This window comes from Canis lupus, chromosome 16, assembly GCF_003254725.2.
Source record: "Canis lupus dingo isolate Sandy chromosome 16, ASM325472v2, whole genome shotgun sequence".
Classification (NCBI taxonomy): Eukaryota; Metazoa; Chordata; class Mammalia; order Carnivora; family Canidae; genus Canis; species Canis lupus.
The window spans coordinates 56,460,711-56,488,400 of NC_064258.1; the positions used below are offsets into that span (position 1 = coordinate 56,460,711).

The 27,690-nt window shown below is 42.5% G+C and overlaps 1 protein-coding gene across 12 annotated transcripts in view; it reads right to left on the reverse strand.

The window, feature by feature from the left end:
• The window catches only part of MCPH1 (microcephalin 1), a 233,475-nt gene that overhangs the window by 159,401 nt on the left and 46,384 nt on the right, over window positions 1-27,690 (reverse strand). For all 12 annotated transcript variants that reach the window (XR_007402838.1, XM_049095296.1, XM_025445645.3 and 9 more), the window contains exons 8-9: window positions 25,874-27,055; window positions 17,823-17,932 (exon numbers count right to left, since the gene is read on the reverse strand). Coding sequence is in view for 11 of the 12 variants with exons in the window: in XM_049095296.1 (XP_048951253.1) it covers window positions 17,823-17,932; window positions 25,874-27,055 (1,292 nt within the window). In the remaining variant the exon portion in view is untranslated. The remainder of the gene's footprint in view (window positions 1-17,822; window positions 17,933-25,873; window positions 27,056-27,690) is intronic.

Here is a 27,690-nt window from a genome sequence, read left to right on the forward strand (position 1 = left end):
CCATCAGTCAGGAATATTCTGATCAGCATCAGGGAGGTCTCATCTGCCACGTGAGCCTTCTCAATCCTCCAAGGAAGAGGAGGTAATCTGCGTAAGGCCCCCTGCCCTTCCAATTAGGGGAAAGTGATCTTGCCTGAAACAAGCCTTTTTCTTTTGCTAATCACTTCTTTGCCCTACACTCCTTCCAATAAAATCTTTCCAATTTGTACAACTCCCTGGTGGCTCCTGTCTTCTTGCTAGATGGGATGCTGCTGGTTTTAGGAAAGCCCTTCAGGGGTTCGAATTTACTCAGCCGAATGTTGTTTTCTTAGCAGGATGCACCCTGCCCTTCCTCAGTGACTCAGGTAAGACCATCTCCATCCTCATAGACACCCTGGTCTACCTGCCTCTGTAAAACGCTGGGTCCCTTCCTCTGCTTCGAGACATTCTTCAATGAGGAAGATCGTTCCTATAACAACAGTATGCATACAAAGATTTTCATTTTCTTGTGCATTTTGTTTTTTGAAGTTTTGGCATGTGGCTCACATGGGAGTGTTCCTCTTAACTGTCGCTGTGTGCCATTCCTGACCAGCCATCTGTGTGCCCAACATAGGGCCCGGCTGGGGCCTTTGTGCTCCAGACTCTTATCTGCTGATACTATGGTTAAGTCCTTGATCTTGATTCTGAGCATTTACTTGATTTCTGGTGCCAGCTTCCTTTGGTTTTATGATCTGACCATTCAGTTAGTTCTGTAAAGGGGATGACTGTTTATAGAGATCTTTGTTGTGTGAAAAATGATAAAGAATCTGCCTTAAAGGTTTTTTTTTTCCTGTTTATTTTTCTACTTTGAGTTCAAAACTGTTAAGTATTTCATGCCTCCAAGTAGATATCCAGAAAGAGTTTTGTACTTCCATGTTTATTATGCTTGAGCCACAAGTAAAGTCCTAAAATTGAAATTACAAGCTGTGTGTGTCTCTGTACATATATGCCTGCAATTCAGAAAGGCCAGTATCACACATCTGAGATAAGCACCACGAGATGATGTTACCACATGAGATTATAAAATTTCTTAAAGAAACTCTATTGTAATTGGCTTAGAAAGAATAACCTATAAATTGAATTTTCCTAAAATCCCCAGAAATTAAGAAAATCGAACTCCCAGTATTTTCAACATTGAAAAGAAACTTCTCATAGAAACTCAAAATGTTTTAAGAACTCAAGTTAACATGTTTTGGTAAATCTCTGGCAAATGAGATTAGCTGAATATTTTTGGTTTATTAAAAACAGCTCTCCCTTCCCTATCAGATATGATAACATAGTACATTTTTATTCTTCTGGTACATGTTCTTCCCAACCTTTCAGTCTCATTGATTAAGTGAGCATTACTGCTGCTTTATGTTTAAGACTATTAAAAAATATAAAATTGTGTTTAACCAAATTGAATCACTATTTTGACAAATTTTACTTTAACAGCATCCATGTTTTACATTATGAAATCTTTAAGATAACCTCCAAGATATTTAGGCAACTCAAATTCATCATCTAATGCTAAACTGAGTTACTCAATGGATACTCATGCTTAGTAAAACAGAACACAGAAATTCTAATAACTAAGCATGATTTTATTTTATCTTATTTTATTTATCCGAGAGACACAGAGAGAGCATGAGTGGGGTGAGGGGCGGAGGAAGGAGCAGCCTCCTCGTTGAGCTGGGAGCTCGATGCGGGGCTCCATCCCAAGACTCTGAGATCAAGACCTGAGCCCAAGTCAGATGCTTCACCCACCAGGCATCCCACTGACTAAACATAATTTTAAGGCTATATGCTTTTGATTCTTATTTTCACATGGGACAGAGACAATGAAATATGGACAAATGCAGGCACCTGGTGCTACATTTTTAGGGCCCATTTTCTCAAAGGCTACCTTAGTAAATATAACCTTAGTAACTAATTTTAGAGGTTACTTTAGCTAGAAGTTAAAATTAACATGTGGTTTACACTACAGTTAGTAGCAATACTTTGAAAGAAATACAAACGTGTACCCACTTCTATTTTTCAAGAACAAGAAGAGGTCTATCCTGAAGGAGGAAGTTTTTAGTTCCTAAACCCCACAGCACTCTTCCAGCTTCTCGATGACCCCAGAAAGCTTTATGGGTTTTTAATAACTATCGACATAGATCCACTCAGAGATAGTCAACCATATACCCACTACATGTTAACAGTATCTCGCAAATATTATGAAATTATTTCTGACCCTGCAGAACCCCTGAGATTGGTCCTGAAGTGTCAGGTTGCTCCAGAACATGAAAGAGTTTCAAAAAAGACAAAAGGAGGAATGAACTTTGTCTTAGTTTATAATGTTGGGTTTGAAAACCTAGAACATATGCAAAAACCTTAGCAAACTTTACTCCAAATTGACAGGCTCATTTCCTTGGTTTACTGCTAACTGCCTTCACCTAAAACGTAAAGTGTCGTGCATTCATTCTTTTTTTTTTTTTTTCTGTGTAACTTGTTTGAATAACAAAGATTGTGTTTTACCAGAATAACCTTTTATGGTTTATGTTGACTTTGCTGCTTCCTTGAGTATTTCAAAAATCTAGTCATTTAAGAAAAAGGTAAGGCATTTTAAAGTTATGTTATCCTATGTTGACTTATAAAATCTTTTGGCACTTTAAGGAATCAGGTACTGTTTCTCAGTAACCTATGATCCTATCTTAATCAAGTGAGCAAAATTTCCTGACAACTTTTGATATTTCGCCTTCCCAGATTCAAATCCTAAGCTGTTTTTGAGATTTCCCAGAGACACCTGGAGAATCATGAAGATGTCTTCACCACATGAAAAGAGAGATATTAAGAAATAATTAAGTCAATGTGATTATGTTACTATTGAGGAGTTGTATGGGAGGAGTTGTCAAATTAGAAATGACACTTAGTCATCCTCAGGTTAAATTTAAGTGAGTAAAATGTTATTGATCTACAGATATTCAGGTCCTACTCTAGACTCATAGGATCTCCCGACTTGACAATACTGATATATTCTTGGTCTACTCCAGTTACATTTTTAGGATATCCAGGGTATATTATATCTTGGGGCATTTTGTTATATCTGAAGGGTTTTTTTTTTTCTATAAAGATTATGTTCTTCCATTTTTTATAATTACATATAATATCTGCTCTTCTTTGAAAACAGTGCTAACTATTATGCTTATAGATGTTGACTATACCGTTTCTGGTTGCCTTTGTCTTCAAACTACAACAATGCTCCCCATCAGTGCATTATTCTATTCTCATCAGACCTCTCACTTTTGAGAGTTATCAGTAATCCAATGGCCACAGCCATGTAGAACCCTTGTCACCTACAATTTCTTGTTTCACTATGATGCGCTCTGACTAGCACTTGTAATCACCCATAGGCCAGAGTGATTGGTCTTCAAAAGAAACATCCTCTTAAAAGTCCATGGAAACGGACTATGCTGGGGGGACCTGGGAGGCTCAGTGGTTGAGAGAAGCAGATGGGTTCGTGAGACAACTAACCCAAGATCAAGCAAAGTGAGAATTAATGACATAGGCTTAAATGAACTACTGAGGAAGGGCTGTGGCTTTTATTTGGAATATTTTAATGTTCTACTTTCTAAATATAAGGAAGTCCCTGCTCTTCTTATGCTGTCTGTATCCTAAAACAGTTTGGTAAATGAAGCTTTTGCTAAAAGAAAGGACATATTTAGAAATATTATCTGAGTCTCCTTACCTGACCCTTCCAGGATTTGGAAACTCGATATTATTTCGTATTCTTACTTTCAGGGCAATATAATTATTTGTCTAGGTTCAAAAAGAATCTGTCCTCCTCATTACCAGGACATAACCGAATAAACTGGTTAAGTAACCTTGGCCTTGGGCTGCAAGATCATATCTGAGAATGATGCTCACTTAATCAACAATGAACAGATCCTTTCAAGAAACTAAGGTAGACTTTATGGCACCAATGTTTGCCAAAGCCCTCTGGGGAAAACAAGCCTGGTACCTGGCTCCCATGGATCCTGACTAACAGATGAGCAAAAAAGATCACTTTGTAGAGGTCCAAGAACCTCCGTAGGCTATACTGGGTACTTCAGAAGAATTTGTGCAAATGTATAGACACTGAAGGTGGAATCTGACAGCAAGCGCTTGGCTGGATTTCCCAGCCCCAAGAGGCTTTTAAATGTGCAATCTAAGATTCCTTATGAAAACTTCCTGCAAACTATTCTTGCTACACCTATGTAAATAAATCTAATGAGACCAGTCTTATTTTGCGATCATAAATAATCTCTCTTTGATTATTAGAGGAGGGACTATGGGGAAAAAAATTGTGTCTCTGTGGGAAACTATGCATTGTTTATACTACACCATTCCAGGATATCAGATCCTAGCCATGTTCACTGTCTGAGTTATTTTGCACCTCTTTGTACCCTGCAGGGAACTGACGGATGTGAAAACTCCATTTTTCTCTGATAGAGTCTCCCTTGACTTCCTTTTCCCCTATGTAAAAATCTAGTTTCTATCCCTACTTGCATATTGACTCCATTCTTGTTGCCTTGCCCAAATCATCAATCCTTACCAAATTTCCAATTTGTCTGGTTTCCTGCACTATCTGGCTACAACCTTCAAACTCATGTTCCAGATTTTCCCCTACCTGATTTGTCATCACCGAGAACTAGCATCCGACTGTCCCGATCTCTGTCTGGACTCTGGTGACCTTGAAACTGGTCCTTCTGCCCTGGTTTGAAGAAACCCCAGGCACCAAAGTCCATGTGACCACATGTGAGCAGGATCCTCTCTGGACAGGCCATGAGAAAATGTGGCACAATGCTCAGATTACACATGCCTTTTACGACAGGTAAGCACACCTGTGGACGACCTGGCTCAGAACCCTCAAGACAGTAAGCCATGCTGTAAAACCAAAAGATGTTCCTCCACCGACCTCTGGGACCCACTGGACTGGTCTTCCTCAGGGCTCGGCTCCTGACTCTAGATTCTAATATAACCTTCTATATAAATTTATATCATTCCTTTTCATTTTAGGAATGCTTATTGTAAGATGCTTAATGTCCAGGACCCTAAAACAACTGACCTTTGCCATCACCACTCAACAGATAGAACCAGTATTGGCAAGAGTCCTCAGGAGACTAACCCTTAGGCTCTAGTTTGCCTCCAAAGTTCTGACTGCCTCTCTATCATTCAGGAGGAATGACACTTGCTTTGAACAAATAGTAGCACTGACAACGTGGAAGCCGAGCTCTGCACTCCTGGGGAACAGTGCTGGTCCTCCCCCTTTTGTTGAAAGACAAGCTAACCCCAAAGGACCACTTTGTTCCCCAATAATTCAAGAAAAGACCCATCACCATCTTTCTCCTTCAAAACCTAGATAAAACTATCTTTATCCTTATTCTTAGTTCCCAAAGACTCCCTGATGACACCGTTGCTTACCTGACTATGGAACCCCAGCTTTCTCCTTTGCTCTGAGCATTCCTCATTAAGGAATGATCTCCATATTACAACACTCTAAATAAGATCATCTCCTTAACACATTTTTTTTTAAACTCCTGGGAAGAGTTTTGTAAAAATTGTGGTCACTCAAGAAGCAATAGTCCCATTAGATCTACTAAAGTTTAATTTCAAATATCAAGTTTATCCTCTTTGGTCAGTTTTGAATCAAAAGTGATGAAAAGATGAGAAATTCTTGAATAATTAATGGAAGCAGAATCATCTAATTCCTAAGAAAGAATAATAGAAGATAGTAAATACCCATTTAATCCTTAAATACAAAATGAGCCAGAATAATTTATCAAGCACAAAACCAGATGCTAGTGATATGAAGAAGAGGAGGAAAAAAAAAAGGATTCCTGCCCTGGAGGGTGAAAATCTAAAGAAAAATGTGATCAAGCTAAGACTTCGAGAAGGAAAAGAAATTTGGCAGATAGGGCAGATATGTATCCTAGACAGGATGAACAAATAACACAAAGAAATATTCATGAAATTAGTGGCTCCGTGGGGAATCTGTGAGTGGTCTGTATGGATTCAACAAGATGTCAGTTATGAGATCAATTTTACAAAAGCTTCCTCAAGACAGCAAGAAGGATACGTTTCAGGAGGAATTATGAAAAGACAGGACAGAATATAATAATAAGCTATTATACAAGGCCTATCACAGAGAGAGAAAAAAACAATTGTTACATTTTTTTGACATTGCTGTTCAGTGACAAAGAAAACGTAGGGCTCTGTTCCTTAAAAAAAAAAAGGAAAAGCACTTGTCCAAATACAGCTACACAGCACCAAAGAGTACTCAAAGCAAACACTGAAAGGTAATCCAGTGAAATAATCTACCGAACAATAGGAAGCAAATCACAAATATAAAACACTGCATTTAATTTCGGCAAAAGCGTTTTCTGGAAGTTCCAAAGTAGTGAGTGGTGGAAGGAAATATAAGTATTTAGGAAACAGTCTGACTGGTGTTTGCTTTAGTATTATCAAGGGTAGGTCAAATTAAACAAACATACTCGTCTTATTAGTGACAAAAACACTTAAAAGTCAAACATTTCTTTGAAATGGGTTTTGGGTTTAGGTACCATTTCATAAGTAAACAGTGAAACTACTTTTCCTAAAAAGGAAGTTAAATGAAATAATCAACACATTTGCCAAGATTATTGACTCTGTTCACTAGGAATACAGCTCACATATACACATGGGCACCACCAGAACCCAATGTTTACATGGATTTTTAATATGGTGAAAATAAAAAAAGAGCAAGTCAAATATGACAAGAGATAAATTCTGGAAAATGTCTTCAAATTGCTTCCTGGGGATATTCAATCCTCTAAATGCCTGGCAGCTGCATCATTTAAAGTGTCTTCAGAGAGACTCACTCTGGATCCAAGAGATTGCAGGGTTGCTTTTTTTTTTTTTTTTAAATAAGCAGCTCCCTAGATGCTCTGTACTGCTGATAACCTGTTTTTGGTTTTTTTTTTTTTTTTTTTTAAGATTTTTATTTATTCATTTGAGAGAGAAAGAGAGAGAGAGAGAGCACAAGCAGAGGGAGAAGCAGACTCCTTGCTGAGCAGGGAGCCTGACGCAAGACTCGATCCCAGGACCCTGAGATCATGACCTGAGCTGAAGGCAGACGCTCAACCACTGAGCCGCCCAGGTGCCCCCAATATCCCCTTTTTAATGTGATGACAAATTCTATGCTCCAAGTGGGTTCACTGCAGAAAAATGGGACAAAAAATAAATAAATAAATAAATAAATGAATGAATGAAAAATGGGACAAAACTCCTTAATTTTCTTTTATTAAACTTTTCATGACTTAACTGTCCTCCCTTACATCTTTTTTCCTTATGTGAAATTGGTTTCCCATAGGATCGTAGAGACTTCATATTTCTAAAAAGTATAACGCCTTTCTAAATATTCTCAAATAATATAATAATAATGGTCAATCAAGCATCAGTGTCAATTTTGAATACTTACATATTGGAAACGATTACTTTTTATAATAAATAAAAAACAATCATAGAGAAAACATACAACCAACTTATTCCTCAATACCTAATTCATTTTTTTTTTTTTTAAGTAATGTGCATGCATCACCTTACTTCTTGGGAGGCTTTATCTAGCAAACTTAAAATCTAAAGTTAAAACTCCCATTGAATCTACACAGACACACATCACCCAGCTCTGAATGTGGAGAACTCCATGTGTTGAAATCCTAACCCCCCATGCAATGGCATTTGGAGGTGGATCCCTAGGGAGGTGACCAGGTCATGAGGGTGGAGCCCTCATGCGTGGGATTAGTGCCCGCACAAGAGTCCCCAGGGAGCTCCCTCGCCCCTTCAGCCACGGGAGGACCCAGAAGACAGCTGCCTCGGAACCAGGAGGCCGGCCCTCACTAGACACTGAATCTGCTGGACCTTGATCTCCGACGTCCTGCCTACAGAACTGTGAGAAATAAATGGCTGGTATTTATAAGCCACCCAGACTACGGTGTCCTGTTACAGCGGCCCGGACAGATGAGGATACCGCATGCCAGACCCTGTGTTTATGCAACCCGTTCTCCACTCAGCGGAGTGGCGTTCCATGGACAAACTCTCCTGGCCAGGGCGGGAGAGTAAATATGAGGGTGGACACCTTCTTGTTCTAAAAAAAGAAGTACTTAGAGAAGAACAGAGAGTGTCAGAAGGACAGCTTGCAGGGCCTCTCTGACTGCTAAACCTGGGACAGCACCCTCCTCCCAAAACAAATGACAGCAGTGAACCGTAATCTACTAAATAAGAATCTACGTGTCCACACGGTATGTGGTAGAGAAGGGGATCTGAAGGGCATACAGGAGGGCAGGGGAGTGGAGGGCTGGTCCTAGTCATAAACCGTCACCTGCAAACAGGGACAGTCTCTGAGCTTCTGAGCTCCTTTCTCATTAGCCACTCCAAATATAACCCTAAAATCACCAAATCTGGCCCTTAGGAAACAAATGGGAACAGATTTAGGGGGAACATAGGCAAATTCATGGGATTTCCAGGCTAGTGCTGTTATTCTGAATCAAACGCACATGCCTCTACCCTTGACCCATAGGGGTCACACCACACACTGCAACCCTACTCAAGTGTCTCCAATTCCTAATGTCCTAGGAATTTTGTTGCCTTTTGTTAAATCTTCACCCAAAAAGCTGGAATGACACATTAAGAAAACACCAAAAACAAAAAAAGAAAATAGCCACAACCTGCTCAATGTTGGGAATGATGTCAGTGCCTTTTATTAAATGAGCAGAATTAGATTATAGCCAGTAGATTTATTCAAAAGTAAAAAGCAGAAGATATTTATGCAGAAAAATAAAACCGCTTAACTTCAACAAAAAAAAAAAGAAAGAAAGAAAAGAAAAAAGGTTTTCAAAATTGAATATCACTGATAATGAAGACCAGAATAAGGACCACTCCAGACTGAGCTACTGCATTTTGACAGCCATTCTGTATTATATTATGTCTTTACACAGACTCATCACTGATACATTAACTAAATCTTAACTCATGTCCAAAAGCCACAAAAGCATGTGCCAAAATCTATTTGAAATGCCTCATATTTTATTTTTTTAACAAAGTCCATAATAATGCCTCAGTGATTCTGCGTTGTGGTTTTGTGTGTCATGAGTCTAGTTAACTCCTTTCCTTCTCCATAATGCTGGGGGTTTTTTCTATTTTTTTTCTTTAAAAAAAAAATGCTCCTAAAGTATCCTGGATTAATATCCAATAATTTATAGCACTAAGATTATTTGGAAAGGAATACCTTAAAAAAAATGAGTGAAAAGACTTGAATGGACCTCGTAAAAGGGACAGGAATAAATATCTTATCATTGGAGGGGATTATCGTTCCTCCGGGGAAGACAAGAAAAACCTGCTTGGGAAAGCCACCCACATTTACAATGACATCTAGCCTTTTGGACAAGTGGACACAGCTCTGCATTTCTCTGTGTATATGACCCATCCTATCTCGGGAGCATAACAGATGAGACAGCTTGTCCCTTGTTCACACATCTCTCTGATGTCAGTGGAAATAAGCCGTAAGATTTGCAGGCCTCCCCCTGCTTCCTTTCTTTGGTTCACTCTTTGGCTTCACCCTGAGGCTGCGGCACTTCCAGGAGATACATCCAGCCATAACAAAGCTCCGAGGAGCAGGGGAGCATTTCTTCCCAGGGCTATCTCGAGTGAGAAAACACTTTTTCCAGAAACCTCCCAATAAGACTTCCCTTGCATTTTATTGGGCAGAAGTGAGTCATATTCCCAAACTAATTACTGGTATGGGGAAGAGAATAACCATGATTAGCCTGGGCTAATCGTCTGAGCAGAGAATGGATGTGGGGGGCGAGCGGGGGAGGTGGAGGCAGTGAGGTGGCTGGAAGAGGATTAACACGTATGCTCCAACAAACACTTCCCTTCACGCTGGCTGCCCAGCAAAGAGGAAACATTCTGACTAGGGAGACAGAGGACTGTGCATCTTTCACTGATGTGCAGTTTCCTTTACGAAGAATCCATTTGGTTGATTTTTTTTTTTTAAGGTAAAGATTGAGCTTTGCTACTTCAACAGATTATTTTGCTTGAATTTCCGCCTAACTCAAATAGATTAATTTGATTATTTCTAAACCAGGTTACTATGGTTTACTGTCAATTAGCTAACATCACCCAAATGGTATATTTAGCAAGCTTCCCTTAGAAACTAGCAGCTCTAATTACATCTGGAATGCCCGTCTCTCGTTTGCCTGGTACATCGGATACCTACCAGCAGATCATAAACACACTGCTCAGGTCCCTCCATGAAGGGCCTCGTAGACCTCGCCTGGTGGGGAAATAGTACACTGGCCTCTACCTTTACACGGCCAATGGTGACCATGGATGGCGCAGGAGAATATGATTCAGAGACATCCTGACTGTCCCTCATTTCCCCCACTTCCAATCCAAAACAAAGCACGCATTTTATAATGCACGCAAAATCGGTTATCCTGTATTGGACACAGAAAACACAGTAAAGAAAACTGATGCTCTTTGAAGATTCTTTTTGATGTCTTTTATATAAATATTTTTTTCTCATATAACAAGAAAAAAAATAACACTCTAATGGGAGTCGAAAGTATTGTTACACCATCAAGAGGCAGCTGGTTTTCAGATAGCTTCGCAAAGTAACATCTGCCAGGGGATGCAACACCTGTCATAACGAGCACATTCCCATCACCGCCAACTCTGGGGACACTTTGCCAAAAGTGATATATCAAAGCAATTTAAACACCTGTGTTAGAAATCTAGGGCACCTTCAATCTTTGTAAGCTCACCTATCAAATTATCTGCACTCCAACACCCTACACAGGAGATGAGGCCCTATCTGACTGCATACAGCAGGTCTGAACAATGGGTAATTATTTATGGGGACATTTATAAAGGGTGTCATCCTCGAGGAAGTGTGACAATTCCCCTAAGCGAGTAATCACAACATACTCGTGCTGAATTTTCAAGAAACAAAATAAATATCACCTGTCATCTGGATGACTCACTGCTATTTCAACTTGAAAGTTCTACTTAAAAACAAAACAACCCACAAGATTATATGCTCTCAGCCAAGTACACTATCTAGTGGCAAAGAGCCAAGGTCCTGGAATTACTGCTAATTATAAAAGTACATTCATAAAATATCGGAGTCTCCAGTAGAGCAGTGAAGTACTCACTCAGGGGCCTCTCAGAGGAGAGATGCTATTAGGGAAAATAATCTGTTTTTAACAAAAACTGGCTCAAACAGCCCATTTTCTTTATTCAAGAAGGCTTCTCTGTCCCTCCAGCTCTCTTCATCCCTGTCCCTAGACAGCCTCTCCTCCCTTCCCTCCATCCTCTATTGGTACTCTTCTCTCCCCTGCAAGCTTCCTTCTTGAGAGAAGCCAGACAATGAGCTAAATTCCAAATTTACTGCCTCCGCAAGAAAGGCACCATCAGAGCTCTCTAAAATGTTCTTTCTAGCACCTCCATGTGATGGCAGTCTACACAGAGGGCACCGTGCTTAAGAATGGCAGCTCTCAGGGATCCCTGGGTGGCGCAGCGGTTTGGCGCCTGCCTTTGGCCCAGGGCGCGATCCTGGAGACCCGGGATCGAATCCCACGTCGGGCTCCCGGTGCATGGAGCCTGCTTCTCCCTCTGCCTGTGTCTCTGCCTCTCTCTCTCTCTCTGTGTGACTATCATAAATAAATAAAAATTTAAAAAAACAAAAAAAAAACAAAAAAAAAAAAAAAAGAATGGCAGCTCTCGGCAGTGACCATGAGCATGTTCCGTCGAGGCCCCACAGTCCCATGAGTGGATCTCGGTTACTTTCAGGGGGTTCTAATGAGAGTAGGAAAAAAAAAAAAGAGGTATTTGTGGGGAACCTTGAGGAAGCAAATCACCAACACCAATCACTGACTACAGAACCCATGCTTCCCACCCCCCCACCCCCGGGTGAAGGGATGGAATAATTCTGCATTAATGGCCCAAAGTGATGCAGCTCCATCTAACAGAGGTTCTCACAGAGTGGCTGGCCATCATTTCAGAGCCCTGTTGCAAGTTAAAAAAAAAAAAAAAAAAAAAAAAATGAACGCCCAAATCTCCTTCCCCCTGTGCCCAGAGATCCTGTCGCAGCCCGAGCATGATTATGGTCAATAAATCCAGGAAGAGACATCATTTGAAAGATCTTGAAACTTGGAAGGCCATTTTAATTCAAGACACACAGAGGGTAGGGAAGCAAGCAGAGCGAGTCTACTTTGAGTCATGGCTTTGGAACAAGGGCGGCCAAGACGTGGGCACAACTGTCACCCACATTTGTGTTGGAATAACTAGCTAATGTTTGTGGAGTGCCTCCATATATCAGATACCATCTGGAACAGTGCGCATTTCAACACATTTCCTTAGCATCTAACTTTTGAGATTGGCACTGTCGTCATGTCTGTTTTGTGTATAAGGAAGCAGAGACACAGAAATATTAAGTAACTAATTTAATGTGATAGAACCAATATGGAGCAGACAGGGGATCTGTCTCAGGAACCAATGCTTTTAGCTAAAACGTACTACAGTACAAAACCTTCCTGCTTTCACTGATGCAAGACCATTCTACAAGCTTAGGAGGGCTGTTTGGAAACAAATGAGGGACATTAAGGTGATTATGACATTGTGTGATGGTTAAAAGCACCAGAAATGCTATAGCATGTTCATTCAAAAAGCAGAAGGGGAATCAATGCAAATACTTACTGAACGCCTCTTTTGTATGTGGTACTCAGTATTATAAGATGCATAGGGTGCAATCTGTGTCTTAAAGGACTCATACCCTGGTAGAAATCTAGAGTAAGCAATGATTGGAACATATGCAAGCTATTATTCCTCATTTCCCCTCGAGTTAAAAAACTTATAGAAATTACAACGGTTGTTATCTGGTATGTAGGGTCTCTTCTTTCTTTCTCTTTCTTCTTCCTCTTTTTTATCCCCCCTAAATCACTGTCAAAATAAGCATACTTGTATATGATGAGGTACTATGGTCTTCATTTCCCCCTAAGCCTCCAGACTTATGAAAGCCAGCAAACACACTTCTGTGCTCAGAGCCACAGCTAGTCCTCTGATGGGACACCCTTGCATGGCAGAGGTGGCTCCCCAATGAAGTTTTAACATGCAGCCACTTGTGAAAAGCCATCCGGGTGATGATTTACCTTAAAAGAAAAGTTCTGCTGAGGATAATAACAGTTTGAACCATCACAATGACAAAAGTAGTAGAATGAACAAAAATACTTTGGAGAAAAGGAATTTTCATATACGTTTCCCATAGTACTAGCATTCATCTTCTATTTAGCTTCTTCAGATTCTATGTCTGACAGTATTAAGCAACCAACAGAAAACAGGTTAAAATTGGCCACGACATGTTATATTTCTCCCTCTGAATAGATGGGAGAAATGTGTCTCCTTGTCATTAATGTACATAAGATTATAGAGGTCATGAAATTGCTTAACTGGATTAGAAATAAAAGAGGTTCAACAACTTTAAAAACGTATATTTAACGTAATAAATCTAAAAAAGATAGTTTCCTATTGATTTACAAAGTGACTTTTCCCATTAAAAATGGGTCCTAAACCAAAAAACCTCCAATAGTAGTTGTTGTTCTGAGATTCTATAATTCTTTACTGAATTCTTTTTGCTTTCAGTATTTACTCTGTCTTTTGCAACTAGTGGCTTAAATGTTCATCTTCAAAATCCTTTCTGTTGACTTAGAAGGTCTTTCCTCAGAGGGTGTATCCTGTTTCCACTTAGGGTTTTTGGTTTCTTGGCTTTTAATAGCTGTTAAAATTTACCCATTATTTCCAGGAATAGTTCACAACAACCTCCCCACTGTGAATAATTGGTAAAGCTCACAAGACACAAGCAAACACCAGCTCTGGGAAGACACGGTTGAGCTGGGAAGACACGGTTGAGCTGCAAGACAGTGGGTTGCATAAGGGGACACCATCAGAGGTGAGCCAGCATCTGAAGACCATTGTCCCAGGGGATAGCTGGCCTCACAGAGTTAGAAGCCTGACCTCAATTCCTGCTAAGAAGATAAGTCAAAAAAATAACCAGGCATAGTAGAGGAACACACGACTGAAAACAAAGAGAAACAACAGATTACAAAGACAGAAACTGCATGGAGCTGGAAAATGGAGTTATCTGGTAGAGATTTCAAAATAATTATGTTTTATCGTGCTCAAAGAAATAGAGGGCAAGATTAATAATCTTCACAGAGAACTGGAAAAGATTAAAAAACAAGCAAATAGAATTATAAGAACTGAGAAGCACAATAAGTGGAATTTAAAAACTAAATATATAAGTTTACCATCAGAACAGATATATAAAGAGGAAAAGGTGGAATGGAAAAGAAATCCATAGAAAATATCCAGAATAAAATCAGAAGATACATAAGGACAGAAATATAGAAAAGCCATGAGGCAAGGGTGCATGGGTGGCTCAGCATCTGCCTCTTGGTTTCAGTTCAGTTCATGATCTCAGGGTCCTGAGATTGAGCCCCAAGTCAGGCTCCAAGCTGGGCATGGAGTGTGCTTGGGATTCTCTCTTTCCCTCTCCCTGCCCTTCCCAAACCCCACTTGCACACATACTCTCTATACAAAAAAATTATTAATTAATTAAAATAAAATAAAAATAGAAACAGGAAAGGACCTGAATAGACATTTCTTCTAAGAAGATATCCAGATGGCCATAGACACATGAAAAGGTGTTCAACATCACTGATAATCAAGGAAATGCAAGTTAAAACCATGATGAGAGGGGCATCTGGGTGACTCAGTGGTGGAGTGTCTGCCTTTGGCTCAGGTCGTGATCCCAGGGTCCTGGGATCGAGTCCCACATCAGGCTCCTTACCGGGAGCCTGCTTCTCCCTCTGCCTGTGTCTATGCCTTGCTGTGTCTCTCGTGAATAAATAGAATAAAATCTTTTAAAAATAATAAATAAAACCACAATTAGCTATCACCTTACATCTGTAAGATGGCTAGACTCAAAAAGACAAGAAATAACAAGTGTTAGCAAAGATATAGAGAAAAAGAAACCCTCGTGCACTGTCAGTGGGAATGCAAATTGGTGCAGTCACTGTGGAAAACAGCATGTAGGTTCCTCAAAAGATTAAAAATAAAAATACCATATGATCCAGTAATTCCAGTACTGGGTATTGACCTGAAGAAAACAAAAACACTGACTCAAAAAGATACACACACACCCTCAGGTTTATTGTAGCATTATTTACAATAGCAAAGATATGGAAGCAGCCCAACTGCCAGTGATAGATGAATGTATAAAGAAGATAAGATAGATAGATATATGCAATGGAATACTACTCAGGCACAAAAAAGGATGAGATCTTGCCATCTGCAATGACATAGATGGAGCTAGAGGGTGTTATGCTAAGTGAAATAAGTCAAGCAGAGAGAGACCAATACCATGATTTTGCTCATAGGTAGAATCTAAAAAACAAAACTAATTGAACACATAAAAGTAGAAACAGACCCATAATTGCAGAGAACGAACAGGTGGTTGCCAAAGGGCAAGGGAGTGGAAGGATGGACAAAATGGGTTAAAGGGAGTGGGAGTACAGGCTTCCTGTCATGGGATGAGTAAGCCATGAGGTTGAAAGGTACAGCACAGGGGACAGAGCCAACGTACTGAGGTAGCCTGTATGGTGACAGACGGTTGCTACATTCATGGTGAGCACAGCATGATGTATACAGTTGTCAAATCGCTATGTTTTACACCGGAAACTAATGTTTCAGAGAAATAAACACTGTGTGTCAACTATTCTTCAATTTAAAAACAAGGAAAATTTAAGTTTTAAAAAGAACACACACAAAAAAAATCTCCAAATCCAAAGTTAAACGACATATGAGCAAGTGATGTAACTACGTTTATTAAACTATTCTTGTTGCTTGAGCCTTCACGTGAAGGCGTGTATATATCCTTCTGTATTTCATTTTCCCTGTTAACCACTTAGGTTTCATTAATACCCATGACTGTGAGACTACCCCACACTCCCCACTTGTGTAGCACTGATCACTGGACGCATCCGATAATGCTGGGAAGGGTACAGGGGCTGTTTGCTCATGTTACGGGCCCTCTAAGGCGAGAGGCTTTGTAGGAACAAAGGCACAATCCTTTCCATGTAGGACACGTCCCCCTCCAGGTGCGTGTCGCTAACCCCCTGCTCTTCCACAGACCCAGTGCACAAGGCAAGGTGGTCATCAGGTGAACGTCAGGCAAGGTCAGATGTCTGAAATATTAACTTCCAAGTTAAACCACATGCTTTGTGATTAGACAGCGTCAAGCATTTTTATGGTTGATTACTGGTGATCAGTATTTACTGGGCAATTTTTTTAAATATAGGCATAATACCAAGAAAGAGATGAGTAGGTATGACTGTTTCCCTAAGAAAGTACCCACGGGAGGGTAAAACGTAGGTAAGTACTATCATAAAGCGTGCCGGTCTAAAGCAGAGGTGTAGGGACCGCCCCGGTGCGTCTCAAGAGGAAACAGCAGTGCATCAGCTGAATAAATGTCAAAAGGTGTTTGCTTCCTCCCAAAGGAAGAAGGCTAAGTGGCCATGCAGCAATTAGGAAGAAGACGACAAGGACCCAGGGCAACGAAACATAAACGCAGCCAGAGGGTCACTAGCTTTCTACGGAGGCGCAGTCATGGGACCCACTGCGCTGGGGCAGGTACGAGAAGGCGCAGGTAACAGGTGCAGGGACACTCGCTTACAGCCAGGGCGCCCGAAGCCAGGCACCTGGTGTCCCTTACATGCTCACATGGGAGGGGGCTGCGACCATTTCCCTCCCTGCAAATCCGCTCCACCTGACATGTGATCCCTTCCATGTGGGGAGTCCTTTTTTTTTCATTTTCCTGAGACAAACCAGACACGTCAGTAAAGAAATCAGAGTTTCTACCACTTATAACAGACTTTCATGGAATCTGTCATTTTAACCGTTGCCAGTGTAAGGAAGGTGTCACTGGTCCTCTTCCTCCTGTGGGGCCTGAAGACTAGGATGTCCTGGCGCCCTCCATGCGCTATCGTTGCTGCCTTTCAAATTGTTACTCGTTTATCAGGAGAGTTTTCCCATTGTGTGGAAACCAGGTTTCGTTATATTACGTTTTCCTGGCCTTGGCATAAACGAGGCATCAGATAAAGAGAGGCTGACTGAACGTAAGGCACGAAAGCGGATGTTTAAGAACCAGAAAGTTTTAGATCCCCCTTCTGGGACTCAGGTGAGCACACCAGGTGATGAGAAAGCCGCACAGCGGAGAGCAGGAGCTAGACGCTCCCAAAGCTGAAGCTCGAAGGCACGGGAACCTTTCACTCTGATGGCTTGAACTCAAACCTTCTTTAGCTCACAAATGAACAACGTCTGGGTGCTTCACCTCCTACCTAGTGAATGTTTATTCAGATTATAAAACAACAATTGTTGGCACAACCGACCCCCTCTGCTTGAGAGAAGCTGCCGGCATTTTTACAAGCAAGAAAATGCATTGGCAAAGTGGTGGCAAGGCTCGTCCTGCTAATACTAACTCTGTCCTGAATGCAACCAACGCTCTCAGCTTCACTGTTTTCCAACATTTCCAAATGAAATGTTGGAAAACAATGAACAACATTTCAGTTCAGTTTTCCAACATCCAACCATAATTAATTTTTTTGAATAGAATGCAAGTTGGGCAGACTAGTTTAAGTGACATTCACTCAGACTAGGGCATTATGATGTAGTAGATTGGAAAGTTTAAAATAATATTTTCATGCACCCACCTTTTGGCCTTTCCCTCTTTTCTTTGATTCCTCGTGAGGTCTGGTGAGGTCCTCACAGGCTCCCGTTGAGCCCCCCAAAACATTATGCCTGGTTGGTCCATTTTTAACACCTGAAACCCAAGAGATTTGAAGATTGGTTAGAACTTTACGTGGACTGAATACGAATGCAACTTAACAACATAAAAATTTAAAAATTAATTCATGCGTACTGGTAACATGAAAGCACTAGTCCTTTGAAATAAACAACACATACTTGCTCCGTGAAGTCTATTTAGAACTTTCGGTTTATTCCACTACAATCTCCCAAGCAAGCAATTCGCTTAACTCAAGGGTCAGAAACAATTTTGCCTGTCGGGTGACAATGTCCCAGTTTTACAGTATCCCATTCGTCCAGCGGATAACGCAAGAAAACGTAGGCCCATCCATACCTTACCAGCTATTCAAACTCCAACTTTTAAGTCTTTACATAATGATCAAAACTGAACTCAGAGAAAGCAGTTCTGTGATAAAGGAAGTAAGTAATCCTAGCATTTGGGTCAGATTTACTCTAGAAAACGGTCTTCGGTACAGTACACGGGCTTTAGGTTTCAATCTACAAATGAGAGATGATTCTACTCCCCACAAATTTCCGCCTTGGACAAACATCTTGCCACGAAGACACACAAACCAAAAAAAAAGACACTAATCAAGTGAAATGTGGTTCCATTAGACGCGGAAGTGTGGAAATCCCACGTAACCCATTATGAAGTGTGAAGTGTCTCCTTTGAATTGCTACATCTTTATACAGCGCTCCTTCTCTCTCCCGAGATAGTTTGCCTCATATATGACTTAACTAGTATTCTGAAGGGAGACTAAAAATACCAGCCATCACTTATGTGGTCGCAACAGAATAATGCACAAAAGGCAAAGAGGGGGCTAAGGGGTACTCAGGTCCCAGGCACAGCAAAGGGATGGTCAGCCATCCTATACAACCCACCATCCACATCATCCAACCAGTCAGTCACTGATGCGCTTATCAACAATCAGAGGTTGCAAGATGCACACACACAGATCCTACTCTTACGGAGTTTACAACCAAGTAAGACAATGTAGACACTGACAGTGACCATAATACGAGGCAAAAATACACTACGTGCCCTCAGGAACTGAAGATCCTATCACATGGGAACCACTGCCTTGCGAAATACTTCAAATAAAATAGGATGCTCTAGTAAAACAGATGGGATTAACTTTAGAGGGTCTGACTTGAAAGTTTTAACTCTTCTTTCAAAAATAGGATTCCAGTTAAGTGGAAAAAAAAAAAAAGCACAACAGGTAAATAATTTTTTGAATTCAAACTAGTTGCTGTTATTTGCAGCTTAGACCCTAAAGATGTGTTAAGGCCGGGTTCTGGACGACGTTATACTCAATCCTAACACTAAAATCCCTTTTGGAGACAGGCAAACCAATCAACACATGCGGACCCCACTAGCCCCTCAACAATCTTTTATATCTGACGTATCTCCCACTTCTCTTCCAGCAAGCTAAACACAGACCTTACTGAGGAGATGGGTTAGTGGACCGTGTCTTCTTCGATTGATAGTCTAAGATACAGCTAAGCTAAATTTCTTTTACTCCTTTTGAAGGTAAGAGCATCTATCTATGCATTACTTTTCACAACATCCCACAATCACTGCTTGAAAATGCCGAGAACTTCTAATCTCTAGGGCAGGACATGGAGAGAGTGTTTTTTTATCTTTAAGATCTAAGATGACAAGTAATTACAATATTAGAATGAATACAAATCGTACCCACTATTCATTTTTTCTTTTTCTTTTTAAGATTTTATTTATTCACGAGAGACAGAGAGAGAGAGAGAGAGAGGCAGAGACACAGGCAGAAGGAGAAGCAGGCTCCATGCAGGGAGCCCGACATGGGACCTGCTCCCGGGTCTCCAGGGTTAGGCCCTGGGCTGAAGGCAGGCACTAAACTGCTGAGCCACCCAGGGATCCCCATTTTTTCTTTAAAAAAAAAAAAACTAAATGTTTACTCAAAGCAAGAGTATATAAAGAAAAGTCTATATAAGAAAAGAAGAGGGGGACGCCTGTGTGGCTCGGCAGTTGAGCCTCTGCTTTTGACTCAGGGCATGATCCCAGTTCAGGGATCGAGTCCCACATCAGGATCCCTGTGAGGAGTCTGCTTCTCCCTCTGCCTGTCTCTGCCTTTCTCTGTGTGTCTCTCATGAATAAATAAAATCATTAAAAAAAAAAAAAAAAGAGGGCTACAAATATCATTTGGCATCCAATGCACTCCTGCTATTGCACCCTAAGTTCCCTGCCTGCTAGGGTGTCTGCGTCAAAAGACATTGTTACAGCCACATGCTTTGGTTCTAGACGAGAACAATAGTTTTGTGAGGCATTTTGTAAACAAACATCTAAAAGATGTATTAGGACCTTTTAAAACTTAAGACTAATGTCGCTAGTGACATTCTTCACACATAATGTGATCACAAGATGACATGCATCGATCTTCCTCAACTTAGGACTAGGTTACATGCAGATAAATGTATTCGTGATAAGTTGAAAACATCGGCCGTTAAAATGCACTTAATGCACCTAACCTGGGGAGCATCTCGGCGCAGCCCGGCCGACCTTAACCACGCTCGGAACACGCACAAGAGGCCACGTTTGGCCAACCGAAGTTCTCTTGTGAGTTGGGCGCACAGCCTGTTTTATAAAAAGTATTGAGCATCCCGTGTAATTTAATGAATAGTGCACTGGAAGTGACAAACAGAATGGTCGTATGAGGAGAGGAGGGCTGGCAGTGTGCGGGCCATGGACCGCCTGACTGCGCGCTGGCCTGGGGGCTACGGCTCACTGCGGCCCCGCAGCACAGGACAGTAGAGAAATCGTGGCCTAGTTGCTTGGTACAGGAGTAATTCACACTTTCTCTTAAAAAGAATATGCAAAATATTGACTGAATACCTATGACCTAAATGGACTTTAGTTCTTATTAAATATATAGGAAATATGTTTTTAAATATTTAAACCCTAACCCTATTTATATATATTTATATATATATAATATATATGTATTTTATTTATTTATTTATTTATTTATTTATTTATTTATTTATTTATTTAACAAAGAGAAAGAGAGAGAGAGACCACAAGCCAGGGGAGCAGCAGCAGAGGGAGGGAGTAGCAGGCGCCCCACTGAGCAGGGAGCCCGATGTGAGGCTCGATCCCAGGACTCTGAGATCATGACCTGAGCTGAAGGCAGATGCTTAACTGACTGAGCCACCCAGGTGCCCCTATACATGAAATATTTTAGATTAATTCCATTTAAAAAATGGTATACCTCCTTCTGATTCAATGAGATGTATCACATGCATCAATAAGATCATCAAACTTTCTCATATGGTTGCAAAATCAATCGGAAGTTATAAAAGCAATCTCTACCGTGGGATTATGAATCATGCAGAAATATACAAAAATGCACCTTTTACTATTACTATTGCATTTCTGCCTCTAAGCCCCATAGTGAGCCATAGTAATCCTTCTCTAAGCAGACAGTACTATCCGCCGTGCATGTTCCTGCAAAGCCAGGAGGAAGCCTCATAATCCTTCCTAACACAGAGCTACGGGCGGTGACCACCCCAAGTCGGTCAAACGCTACGTGTTCTATCACAGGGATGAATGCACTAAGAACATCGTACTACGAAGGCTGTCACGAAACTGAAAATACGTACTTGAGCACAGACTATGTAATACGAGTATGGGCGCCAGTTCACCTCCATCCTAAACACCCACTGCGCGAGAGGCCAGCCAACAGGCTAGGAACTACCACACTCAAGAGACAGCTCTTAGAATTCCTGGCCCGTTGTTATTAGACGTTTTTCTAACTGGCGAAATGGATCAAAGAAATGAGCTACACTTGGTGACGTCATCAGTTTGTTAATCAACATAACGGATGTCAGAAATGTTTGCCCACTTAAATTCATGGCTTCCAGAGAACTGGACTGGCTGTTACAGGGGATCCCTCTACCCCGACGTGAGCTGCAGCTGTATCCCTGAGGGTAAATGGCCCTATGAGAAGCTGCAGGGTCAAAATCAGGTGGCCTGATGGTGACAAGGTTACAGAAACACAACCCTAGGATTTTGTCTGTGGCTACTACACCGGACACCGGACAAGGTATGGAGAGTTCACCCGAAGGACAAGACCTGGGACTTCAGCATACAGGTCTATATTGTGGACAGGTCTCCATCTGCTTGCCCGTAAATATTTGATGTCTGTGTCTGAGACTAGAAGAGTGCTCACCTTCATCATCCTCTAATAACTGACAACTACTACCTGTGAAAAAGAACCTAAGAGTTGGACACAATCTGCTTAGATATGGCACGTGTCTATTCGGACGTGTAAATTTTATGAAGCACAGCCAAGAAGAAGGTTGTCTGTTAAACCGATGGACAAGAGTGGGGGTGTGGGTATGAAGAGGATTTCCTCCTGCTTTTGCCAGTGGCCACGTAGCACGACTGCAACCACCTCAGCCACCCGAGTCGCTGAGAAACAAGGAGGAGCCAACTATGCGCTGATTCGGCACGACCAGTCAGCTTTGGTCTACTTGGCAACTAAAACCAGTCTCAGGAAGCTCGTCTGCAGATCGAAGGCGAGCGGTGCCATGGGTGGTGGAAAGTCATCTCAACAGATGAGTCACATCAGGCGGCTTTATGCACTTTTCGTCCTGTGGCGTCAGGAGCGAGATGCCCACTCCCAGGCAGACCCGGTGCAGGCGTATCTGCTGCACTCAAGCTACGGTTCCGGGTTTCCCAGGCCTCGATGCAAGAACGTCCACTCAACTGCACAACAGAGGAGGCTCACGGGCGGGGATTTACCTGAGCACACAGAGAGCCACCTATCAGGTGAAGAGTCTGACCGATTTCCATAAACGCCTTCCGTGCACTGAACATGCTCCGTGAAAGCCGTCAGCTAACGGGCTGGTATCCATATCCGGCGGGACCTGGCTGCGTGAAAAGCCGTTTTCAAAAGGGAAACATAAAATCCTATTGTGTGTCTGCCTCAGTGAATTTTGGCAATCAATTTTGATGACGGGAACACTCGATCTGAACCCCAATTAAGTAAAAAGGTATTCCTCCCCCGAAAATAGAATTCTGTTCTTCTCATGAGACTTGTATCACAAAAACACTGCATTCAATTTTATCTGAGTTGTGTCATAAAAACTTTTGTAGGAATGTCTTTTTGTTTTTTTCTCACCCGAAGGACAAGACCTGGGACTTATTTTGCCTTCTGGTTTACAAAGCCTGAAATAGTTATTATCTGATTCATTAGAGAAAACAATTCATTGACCCCTGAAGTGGATTATATTTTTAAAAAATGAAGTTAGATCTATCACTCTATTGATACCAATATGGAACTATCTGACATTTGAGAAAAGCAAATCTTAAGGGGGCGCCTGGGTGGTGTGGTCAGTGAAGCGTCCGACTCTTGGTCTCAGGGTTGTGAGATCGAGCCCTGTGTCGGGCTCCATGCTCAGCTTAAGATTCTCTCTCTCTCCCTCTCCCCCTGCCCCTAACCCCTGACTCATGTGCTCTTTCTCCCTCAAATAAATAAATAAGGAGACCTTAATAAGGTAATATAATCCTGTATATGCAAGCTCCAAGCGGCCCCGAGTGCTGGCTGCCTCTCTAACTCCTTTCTTGCCAGCCCCCCCTCAGCCCGCTGGCACGCAGCCTCACAGGCTCTGTGCAGGTCCTGCCAACATCTCTCCCTGAGGCCGCGTGCACCGGCGGCTTCCGCAGGCTGAAACGTGAGCGCAGCAGGCCCAGCGCTACGTGCCCTTGGATGCCAGGCCTGCCGCCGTGCCCGCGGTCGCCCACTGCGCCTTCCTCGTGCAGCACGACCTCTGTGCACGGCGCACACTGTTCCCTCCTGGGCCGTCCCCTGGCAAGCCGGCCGGCGGGTGCCCGGAGGAGCCACGGGGGGACACGAGCAAGCAGGACGACGGGGAAGTTTACTCTGTACCAGCTTCTGTTACAGCGAATGTATAGTATTTGCATATGGTTTCTAACATGAGAGAAGTTTAAGAAGAAAACAATTTACCAGTTAATGCAATCTCAGAGATTATTTTTTAAAAAGACAAAATTACGGGGTTCTCCCTCTAATCCTGTTCTCTTCCTACTTATTTGTTAATCTTCTCTGTGACGCGTGACCTTTACTGCACACCGTGCAGTCTTCCGTGGATATCGACAAGGGCAATGAGCACAAGTCAACTGAAAGCAGAAATGGAAAAAAAGCCTTTTATTTCAACATAGAAGAGCGGGCGCTATCGCCCGCCGCACAGTGTTTTCCCGGCTCCGCGGTTCCAGCACGCACGGACTAACGGAAGCTGCCGACTCGAGGCTTCCGTCTGCGGCTGCCGGATACCGGGGGGCTGGTGGCAGACAACCTAACACATCAGGGGGTGTTGATCGTATCACCATGAAACTGGGGACCAGATTTCGGCCAGAGAACGCGTAGGTCTCTCCCGCCCCAGGACGCAAGGATCTTGTCTCTGTGGAATGGAAGAACACAAGGCGACGCCAAGAGGCATCTTTACGGGGAGCACGAGTGTGCGGCTGCACCCCGCGGTGCGACAGCTCCGTCGCCTGATGCTGAAATCCCAAGTGCCCCGTTGGAACGTCCCGTGCCGGCCCCTCAGGGTCGTCCCGGGGCGCCAGGCCCCCGGGGGCTGTGGACGCGGGGTGAGTCCTAGAACATCCTGCCCCAAGGACAACCGCACTCTTCTTAGCAACGCTGGGGTTACGGGGTGCACCACGCTGTCTGAAACCAGCCTCTTTTTCACTTAATTTATATTTGCATGCCATTAAATATTATTCAAAGCCTTTAAAAATAAACAAGATAAAAACTGAGAAAAATGAGAACGTAAGCTTTAAGAACAGGATATTCTTAACTACCAAAACAATTCTATATATCTACTGATTTATATTGACCTTAGAGTCAACATGATTTTAAAATAAATATTTTGAAAACACATACTAAGCCTAACTCAACATAAAATATTAGTTTGTCAAGTTTTATGTATTTTCAGAAAGCTAGGATACAAAAATAAGGTTAAAAACATACACAATTAATTCTTTTCTGAGACTATCTTGGGGACTTCTACCCAAGGAAAAGACAGACATCAGTGATTATTATTTCCATACACGTAACTTCTCCATCTTGAAAACGGTGGTTAAAATCATGGCGAGAACAGACATTGTAATGAAGAGTAAACTCTTGTGAAAATCTTAGCCTAATCTTTAGGTAGTGATTACAGTTCAAGATCTCATCACTTTTGACTGCTGAAATTTATTTGTGCTCATGATCAGGAAGTGTGAAATGTTTCCTATTGTTGCCACTTTTGCTACAGTTTCTACAATTACAGAGTTGTTTCCATGGTCACAATTAAATTACACACAGGAGAAAATCTATTTAAGTGATACACTTAAAGCAAAATAAATAGAAGCCAAACAAGGCCTGATACAGTGAACTTCTTACCCTGGGCAAAAATGTCAGTTTTTTTTTTTTCTTTGTAACTAACACTGCCCAAAGTTTCTTCAAAATAAATACTGGTAACAGATTTACACATTTACTTTTTTATACCTTCTCTTTTCTTGATGGAGTCAATGCCTACACTGCCTTACCATCCCTGAAATAAATAGCTTCCGACACTCTAGTAGGGCGTCTCTGCGCCGTGCGACCTAAGAGGCTCCAGAGACCAGGAAGCGGCCACTCTGGTCACTGCGCACAGTAGGCATCACGTGCTCTCGGCATCTGCGCAGAAAGGCCTGGGGGAGATGCGTTCTGGACAGTAGGTTTGACCGGAGTGCCCAGAAATGCCAGAGGGCGGAAAGGCACCTACCTATCCCTAAAGAATGCATCACTGGAAAATATCACACACACATTATTTAAAATTAAAAAAAGGAAAAAAGGAACTATTTTAATTATGGAAAGAGGGCGACGATGTTACAAGACGGATGCGACAAAGGTAGCTGTAAAGGAGATTCACATACTTCCATCACCTCCCGTGGATGAGTGTTCCTTGTCTCCTGCAGGCGTGTCCACTGTACCTTCACTCACAAAACCACACTGCACTTCACCGCCAGAGGAGCTCCACGGGCGAGAAGCACGATCTTCCTTCTGCGTGCTTCTCACGTCCACCGATCCTTTCATTTCTGTGCTGCTTCCTTCCAGAGGAGTTAAATCGCCATGAAGTCCTTCCCCTCCATGTGCCTCTGGCGGAGCGAGCTCCTCGTCTACGCGAGAGCAGCCTTCCCCAGCCGGGTGCCCATGTTCTCTCCTAGGAGCGGCAGCCTGTTGACAACAGCCTGGGGCGTCTTCAGCAGCACCCGTTCCGTCAGAGGTCAGGAGACCCCTCATCGCGTCTGCTGGCTTGTGTGTAGGTTTCTGAAGACTGGAGCTAGTTTTTGCTGGGACACCGGTGACAACATCCACTGACCTGGGGTGTTTGCCGAGGCAGGAAAAGTCACACATCTGCAGTATGTTTCTTCTCTCCCTCTGAGAAAGTCCTCTGCAGCTGAACTGAGCAGGGCCTGCGGACGGCTGAGGTCCAGGGAGAAGAGCCTCTGAACTCCTTTCCCTAAGATTATCAGGTGAAAAATAATCATCGTACGAGGACACCTCGCCGCCAGGAGCCTCGACAGCAGGCCAGGCCGTGAACGGCAGGCGACCTCCCGACTTCCACAGCTGCACTTGTGGCCCGGCAGCCTTCCCACTGCACTTCTTCTTCTGCAGTCTTTCTTCTGGGTGGGAATTTGAGCTCCCGGATACTCTTTTTCTCTTTGCCGGAGAGCTCTTGGATCGTGAATGTCCTGAAGGGCGGCATTTGCTTGCAGATGGCACAGGGGACAAATTATGTTTCTCGTCAAGCCCCTCCCTGGCTGCTCCCTCCGACTGCTGCTTGTCAGGGGTGACCACTTCAGCTGCAGGATCTCTCTGCCCACGAATCTCTTCTTTGGAAAGAGCACCCGTGGGCTTCTGAGGAGTTAACTGACAGAGGTAACCGGGAGGTGCCAACGAAGGGACACAACTTGTCTTCAGTGCAGGCGAAGAAACACACACATCACTTTTAACTTGGTCCACAAATCCTGCCAGCTTCTCTTCCTGACTTCCACATCCCGTCTTTCCACAAAGATTGTCAAAAGATGAGTTCAGATCATCAGCAAAGGACTCATCTGGAAAATATCAATGAAGAATCAACTTTTAAAATGGTTTAAATTAGCATAAAAGTAACTTTCAGTTAACCCGTAAGGCAATACTTCTTAAACACAGCCAATGGTTAAAAAGAGTACGACCTATCCTGGTTCTTCTCATTTCCACCTGAGGACACCTTTCAGGCCAGCATTCTTCACTAAGGAACCTGGGCACTGATGGCGACTGTAGGGAGGGCAGGGACAAACCTCTAAAACCACTATGCTCACTTTCTAAACACTCAAACGCATGTGCACTTCCTTCCAGGAAGAGCATTCATACCTGGTCACTAAATTCTCAAGGAGGTCGATAATTCTAAAAGCTAAGAACAAACGCTACTGTCTACATCCAAATTCTGGCCTTCCACGAAGCAGGCCACAGAGAGTAAGAGCCCGCCTGACTCCCATCCTCCACTCAAGTCCTCACGCTGTATTTATACTCAAAAGTGAATCACCTGGTACATCTTAGGGTTCCGACTTCCCATGTATTTTATGTGTGTCTTATGTCCTGAAAACTGTACACGCTTATGCCTCCAGGCCTTGCCTTCCCTCCACACTTTAATCTGGGTCAATCCTATTCAAAACCCACCTTGGATGTCAAAATCTCTGAATCCTCCCAC